The sequence below is a fragment of the Kryptolebias marmoratus genome, linkage group LG20 (genome assembly GCF_001649575.2).
Source record: "Kryptolebias marmoratus isolate JLee-2015 linkage group LG20, ASM164957v2, whole genome shotgun sequence".
In the NCBI taxonomy this organism is placed as follows: domain Eukaryota; kingdom Metazoa; phylum Chordata; class Actinopteri; order Cyprinodontiformes; family Rivulidae; genus Kryptolebias; species Kryptolebias marmoratus.
Window position 1 is genome coordinate 12,203,594 of NC_051449.1, and position 7,497 is coordinate 12,211,090.

Below are 7,497 nucleotides of genomic sequence, written 5' to 3' on the forward strand. Positions count from 1 at the left end.
TGAGGAGACTGTAACCCTAGCCCTGTGCATATAGGCCCTAACCCCTTAAACCCAGAGGAGACCCCAACCCTAGCCCTGGGCTAAAAGGCCTTAATCCCTTAAACCCTGAGGAGACCCTAACCCTGTGCGGCAACTTTTCACAGCAGCAGAAGTAAACCACAACAAGATATGTTTCCTTTATAGATATTAAATTATATGTACAAACAGTCACAGTCCAATGGTGAGGGATAGGGGTCTGTCTGAATGTTTACTGTACTAGAAATAGGTAGCTTAAGAGTTAACAGGGTGGCAGATCTTATGTTGGGACAATTCCTACAGAGTTTGCATGAAGGTGTTAAAAAAACAATCATACCGCTCCTAAAGATGGATAGAATCGCCCAGTGGCAGTTTTACACACGTAACTGATCATCGTGGAAATCACTCCTGAAAATACAAACATCAAAACATGTTTCTTTCCTTCGTAAAAAAAAGGACAAGAGAAATGCACACACTCGCTTATAGTTATATTTTGCTTTTAGTTTCAGGCCTGTATTATTTTCTTCTTAAATCAATCAACCAGACATCTATTTGACCAAAAACACTTAAACAATATCATGTGTAATAGCACTAAAAATAAAATAAAAATTATTTTGGTGAGCCATAAAGGCACCTGGGACAGTTGAAGACTGAAGCCTTTATGTAAATAGTGAAGTACTGTTGAAAAAAAAAAACTGCTACAAATTAAAACTTTACACACTGACAAAAATTCTTGCTCTTGTGTAGAAATTAGGGCCTTGGGCTTTCAGATATGTACAATCCAGTTTATTTATTGGATTGTAAATTGGATAAGTAAATCTCTTAATACAAGAACACTTTTACATTGCACAACCTGAAATGTTCAAACGTTAACGTGATAACTGTTCCACTGTTTAAGAACCGGTGTTGTATTTGAATTGGATACGCTGTATTCTTCTTACCAGCAGAGAGGTAGACTGCAAGAAACTGCTCTTTCCCTAGGAGAGAAACAATTCCAGAGGAGAACATCCATAGGACGTACATGTTGGCCACCATGTGGATAATGGAGTAGTGACTGAAGCAAGACAGAATCATGGGAAGGCATCGTGTTTCTGATAGGGGGATTTAAAACAAACAAACAAAAGAACTAAGCCACAGTGGAAACATTAGGAGAGCTTCGTTTTGGTCAGGCGATCATGCAGGCAAAACTTCCACCTACAGGAGTATGAATATACCTGTTTTAATATTTGATTTACAAAAAAAAAAAAAATATATAAATTAATGCACTCACTGGAGGCTGGGTTGGACATGAAGTACTTGATCATAGTTCTTTGCATGGACGGGATCCGCCAGCAACACAGAACTGCAGCATTTATAGCGATAATGCCTAGAAAACGAGTAAATGTTGTGAACTTTGACTCCGAATGAGCCTTACTGCAGGGTTTTATAACCAAATGAAGACAGCGGAGACAATTTAATAAAAAGACAAAATGGCTCTGCTTTAAAAACTACCAGTGGCTGTCCTTTGTCCCTCAGTGAGACTGTTCCAGAAGTCATCCACTATGGATATCAGAAGGATGAGTTGTTTCTGGAAGCTGGAGTGATGGTTCCACCAGTCGTGCCAGTACGCCATGTCCTGGGAGCCCTGAGACATGATGGTTCACTCAGTCACTACAAGCAGCTCGCCAGGTAAACAAGTTGTAAATATTAACAGAAAGTTCACTTGTTTTGTGTGATCTTTACCAGTGCAAGTTTGTCTAACTCCTCCCCATCCTTTGCAGTCTGAACTCTTGACTTTAGGGTCTCGTACTGCAGGATGGCCGCGGCGCCAAAGGAGCAGCCTGTAAACTGACATGGAATCAAGACAGCAGCCAACAACATCCCTCTGTCCTAAATCTCATTTTAAAATGCGCGCACACCAGCTGGCCTCACAACTAAAACCACATGATTCTTGTCTCGTGTCTCTTTGCATCACATTATCTCTGAGCCTTTAGGGCATGACCACAAGACGTCTGAGGGCATCCTATACAGTCCAGGGGTGGACCACTAGATTCAGTTTAGAAAAGTGAAGTTACTGCAAACTGGGTTTGATAGAGAGCATAAAATGGATGCTTTTAATTATTGGCTTATTTATGTTCTGAACAAGGAGATAAGGAGATATCTTCACAAAAGATGCAGAACCTACCCCAACTGTGAACATCAGCGGACCAAAAAGTGTTGGCCTTCGGAGTTTTGGAGCAGGTGGGGACGTGCCAGCCTCAGGGGGAGAGGGTTTAGTTTGTTGGGTGGCATTTTCTTTCTTAGTTTCTGGCTTTTTAGCTTCCCGCCGAAAACCGCACCTCTGTTGGTTGACGTAGTGGAGTCTGTCAGGAAAAAAAAACAACAACTTAAAAAAATGAGACAATTTGCATGATTAAAAGTTTTTATTATGCAGCTAAGAAGCTTGAAATGTGTAGATTTATTTGATGTGTTTTTTCCTGACACAATGGTGTACAATCACAGACACAACTATAACAAAGAAGTTGATTATTGTATTAAACATCAAAAACACTAAATAAAAGTTCAATCAGTCCATTCAGGTGTCAAAGTTATCAAACTTTCTGTTGATTAGATAGTTAATAAGTGTTTCAATGGTTATACGGGGGTTACATGTTATATGATCACATAAGAGAATAGTGAAGCCATGACTGATATGACCTGGCTGGTGCCTGCAGAAAAACAACAAAACATATGATAATAAAATAAATAAAACTCTGTGAAAATCTGTCATCTTAATTTGGTGAACTGGACCCAAAGGTTTACAAACAATTTTAGGTTCAGTAACATTGGACAGAGTTTCTCTTCCAGGACAAATAGCTTCTAAAAAATTAAAATATAAAAACAGTCCTCTGTTGGTACTTTGTCTTCAGGAGAAACACTGCACACAAAATATGTAAATATTTTGTATCAGTAAAAGTTCTCTAAAGTTATAAAAAAGGTTCATCTAATCTACCTATTGCTGTAGCTTCAACAAGGGACAACAGATGTCTAAAATGAGTTTGAAGACACTATAGTCAGTACAAGTGAATTTCTTGAATGTGTCAACAGCTGAACTTTTTAGACGGTCCCTAAGCAGCCTCAGCTGGTGTTGTGTCGAACTCTGTTTCCCCAAGAAAGCTGGACTCTGAATTTTGGTTTTCTTGTCAACTATATATATAAAAAAAAACATCAAACGCGTACTTGTATAGCTAAGTGGCATATTTATTATTAGAAAGCGCTTTTATGTAAAACCAAGTGCCGTTTGCTAACATAACAGTTGTTCAGTAGCTCCGTTCATTTAAACAATTACAGGAAAATAACAGCGACGGCGCAAACATTGTTTTCCCAATAAAAAAAACGAGGCAGAAAATTGTCCTAAAGCTCCATCAATGACAGCCCTGTTGAGTCACTTCACATTACTGGACGTGGAGGAAAACACACACACACACACACTGTCAAGGCTAATATTGTTTAGCCACACTCAGCGAACGGAGCAAGGCTTTATTTGCCTACCTTGAGCTTCGTGAGATATTATTTGGGTATTTGACTAACTCTGTTTTGACCCATTTGACAACACATCCTCTCCACGCCATGTTTGTTGTGACCTCCTGCCAGAAGCTCCTCCCACCGCCCACTTGAAGCTAGTGTGGCATTCAGGGAAACTCGTAAAAAACACCTTTTACCTCAAACAAAGCCTCACAAGGTTTATCCGTTGATCAAGTGCGTTTGCATATTTTTGAACCCTTTAAAAAGTCTTAAAAATACATTTTTATACTTATATTGTTACTCTAGCAATAATGTTATTGTTATAACCCATTTATGATCAGTTTGTATGTTTGTGGTACAACGGAGCAGTGCAAAACCATAGAGTAAATTTCTGCGCATCTTTAAGTTAAATATGCTTTAAAATGACTGCAATTTAACTGGTTAGGAGTGCCTGCAACAGAGCTCAGTGCTACAGCTATTGCATTTTTTATGGCAAACCATTACCTCCCTCTAGTGGCAATTTAAGGTACACGCCTACTGGATATCTGGTGGTAAATGACTGTGGTGGACAATGAGGTAGACTCAAGAGTTTAAACAAGACCAAACTGTCTTTTGTGGTGATTTATTCCAAAATTGCTAGCAATTGACACAGGCTCACAGGCTCATACAGGAGTGTCTGATGAAGTTGTGACTAGATTATCAACAAAACAGGAGATATTTATTCATTCTGCAGCTTGTGATCTGAACACAGTCAAACCCATGAGCCAATCAGCTTCCAAGATGGGCTCGTGGACAGAGCATGACACCCACTGTCCTTGATGGTGAGATGTGTATGAATGCCCTTCTGATAACATAATGATATGTTATAGAAATCAGGAACTACAAATACCAAACATTCTTTAAACTCAGTAATGTAATACAATTTTCATCCTCATGACCAGTACATTTAATGAAGTAATGAGTATAAAGGAGTTGCATTTCTTTATTTCATTCTGATTTGATGACATAGAAAATGAAAGCCTTTTAGGCTACTTTTCACTCTATTTTCATTTACTGATCACACATCAAGATCGCAACTTTTGATCAACATGCAAAAAAGAAGACACGTGGCATCAGAACTAGTTTTTAGCTGGAACTGCCAAGATGTAGAAAGTACAGTATATACTGATTACTCAGTTTCTCTTTTGTCCTGTTGTAAAATTTAAAACAGCTTGCATTGTCCACACTCTCATGGACCTTCTTAATATATGTTAACAAACTGTACTAATACCCTTTAACAGTGACAATATTATACTCCAACAGGACCAGTTCTGCACTACTTGAACATTTGATACTTCTGGCAATCTTTTTCTTCAAAGTTTTTTTTTTTTTTTTTTTGCTGTTATCATGACTGGAAATTTGAATGCTAGAGCGTTCTCTGTAGGTACAAATGTTGTTCCCATATTGCGACAATGAAGAAAGCAGGAACTCTGCCACAGTCACGCACAGACACACTGTCTCTCATACATATGGATGCAAACGATATTACAAAACATATAGCCAATGCTGCTTCATTGTTTTGTTTATGCCATTAAAAGAATTGAGAAACACAAATAATTTTGCTTAAAAAAAAAAGAACACAGGAGAAATGGTGAGAGCCGTGGACAGTCGGTGAACAGTATTGATGGTTCTGGGTCCTGCTATTGAAATCTGGACCGCTTCCACAAACTTCTTTCGTACTTGTGTACTGAGCCCAGAAATAGGTAAAGAAGGTAGAATTTGCAGTGGGAAGGCTGCACTGCAGTGTCTGCAGAGCAGGGCTCTACTCCAATGCAAAATCTGCACTGGCTGTGTTGCTTTAGCTCCACATAATATTACACAAAAAAAGTGCTGTGACAGAACTGGAAAATAATGAAAGGTTAGGGGAAGCTGCACAAGCATTTTTTTTAAACTGGTAGAGAACACATCCTGTTAGCACATTTTATAATAATCTTATTTTCATAGCTAAACAATAACACCACCAACAAAAAAAATCTCTAGTTCAACAGAAAAACAGAGGTTGGTGCAGTTTCAGGGTAAAGATACAAAGAACAAAGAAATGAGAGCAGTATGCCTTTGCCACTGTATGGACCAAGGACATGCTGCTAAGTCAGATGATACTCTATGGTTGCAGGTCTGGGGCAGGGGAGGACAAAGGGATGTGGGAGAGGAGAGGAGAGGCTGGATGGATGAAGGGAGCTGAGACAGTAATAGGAGAGAGCACAGGACAGGTCGAGGCACGGAGGCCAAATAGAAGAGGGATGATGCAAAAAAGTAAACTTGAGTTAAAATGATTTGAATGTTTATATATAAAAAGATGTGACAGCCCCAGCTATGAAACAGCAGACACACATCTCTGTGTGATTTGGCAGGACTTTTGTATCCTTTTTTTGATCAATGCAGTTCAAATTTTACCCAGCAGAGGTGTCTTCTTACAGATTCTGCCATCGATTTGCTGTGAGCTGACGCCAGCCTGTGTCCAGAACAAGGAAGCACAGCTGTGGCCATGTGACAGGAAGCATGATATCTGAAACAACTTGTCAGTTGTCATGTAGGACAACCATTCATCCTTCTTCAACCATATCAGTGTGAGGAAAATAATGGACTAACTCTGGGTTTTACTTCTTAAATATATTCTGAGATATGGATCAGAACATTTATGATGCTGAGCATCATTTGGCCTTGAGGCTTCTATTTCTGCACAAAGTCTAGAAACATCTTATACCAGCGGCACTCTTTTTTTATACCATCAGGGGAAACTCTAGCTGTTGTCATAGCGTCCCGTGAGTGTGCTGACGGAGCACTTTCTGAGGCACTGATCAATGGACCAGTTAGATCATACCTCACTTGTTTTCTGTTTTACCCTGCATAAATTTTGCAACTTGGACGGTCAGGACATGAATGGGGAGGAAATCTGGCTGTGAGAATTGGACAATCGTGAATTTTGTTTCACCCATAGGAGCACAGCACACAAAATGTGAACATCAACCTCTCACTTTTCAGCATATTAAGAGGTTCACATAAAATGCATTCACATAAAACACTTTTTAGTTTAGTATGAAAAATGTTGTTACAGAAAAAGAGGAATAATAGTGAGAGCAGCATTTGTGTTGCTGTTTGCTCTGGTTGCTCATACTGACACAGTTTGATTATGCAACACCAGCAAGGTCCCCAAGAGCTTTTTTTTTTTTTTCAGAACTAATACACTGGAACAGCAAGCTCATTCTAAACGCACAGCCTTTGTATATTACAGTACACGGTATCTAAATTCTACTGCAGTATAATCAAATAACAGGAACGATACAGCATCAAATGCCCAGGACACGCTAGAGATCTGATTCAAACATTAAATATTGATGTGTCTTAGCAGCATATTATATGTCGCTGCTATCAATAAAAAACAAAACAAAACAAGGTACATTAAATTGTTAGCAAGTGTAAAAGGAGGCAGTACTTTGCAGATATGGTTACTTAACAGAGAATGACAAAAAATAGAAAGAGAAAATTTATATGAAAGCAATGGACACTGTATATGCCATACTATAATGCTCCCTTAATCTAGTTAGGAGTAAATTTTACTCTTAGTAAGTTTCAACGACTCATGTTAATAAAACAAAGACAAAATGAGCTGTATAAAAGGCACACATGCATTATGTTTAATGAGACTTTTTTTGTATGACATGATGGACTGAAAAAGTGACAACTGGCCCTTTAAGGCTACTCTATTTCAAAATTAGTGAATGAAGAGAAAAAAATGGAATCACTGGCATGACTAGAACTAAAATGTTGTGGAAAAGTTGATAAAAAAGCAGGAATTATCAAAGCACATCTGTTTAACACGACCATTAGAATAAAGCACAGACTCTTAGAGTCTTCTGCAACACGATACACACACTGCATCTGCTCACCCCTGCAAAACACACATGCACAAGTCCCACCCCTCCCTCACTTCTTACCTGAGCCTTTTGTCCACCTCGCTCA

General features: G+C 38.8%; 1 protein-coding gene across 1 annotated transcript in view; it reads right to left on the minus strand.

Annotated features, from left to right (window-relative positions):
* The window catches only part of parla (presenilin associated, rhomboid-like a), a 13,794-nt gene extending 10,154 nt beyond the window's left edge, over positions 1-3,640 (minus strand). The window contains exons 1-7 of the mRNA XM_037982039.1: positions 3,526-3,640; positions 2,180-2,357; positions 1,738-1,842; positions 1,507-1,639; positions 1,286-1,381; positions 957-1,106; positions 353-423 (exon numbers count right to left, since the gene is read on the minus strand). Coding sequence (XP_037837967.1) covers positions 353-423; positions 957-1,106; positions 1,286-1,381; positions 1,507-1,639; positions 1,738-1,842; positions 2,180-2,357; positions 3,526-3,605 — 813 coding nt within the window. The 5' untranslated portion in view covers positions 3,606-3,640. The remainder of the gene's footprint in view (positions 1-352; positions 424-956; positions 1,107-1,285; positions 1,382-1,506; positions 1,640-1,737; positions 1,843-2,179; positions 2,358-3,525) is intronic.
* Between the last annotated feature and the right edge of the window lie 3,857 nt (positions 3,641-7,497).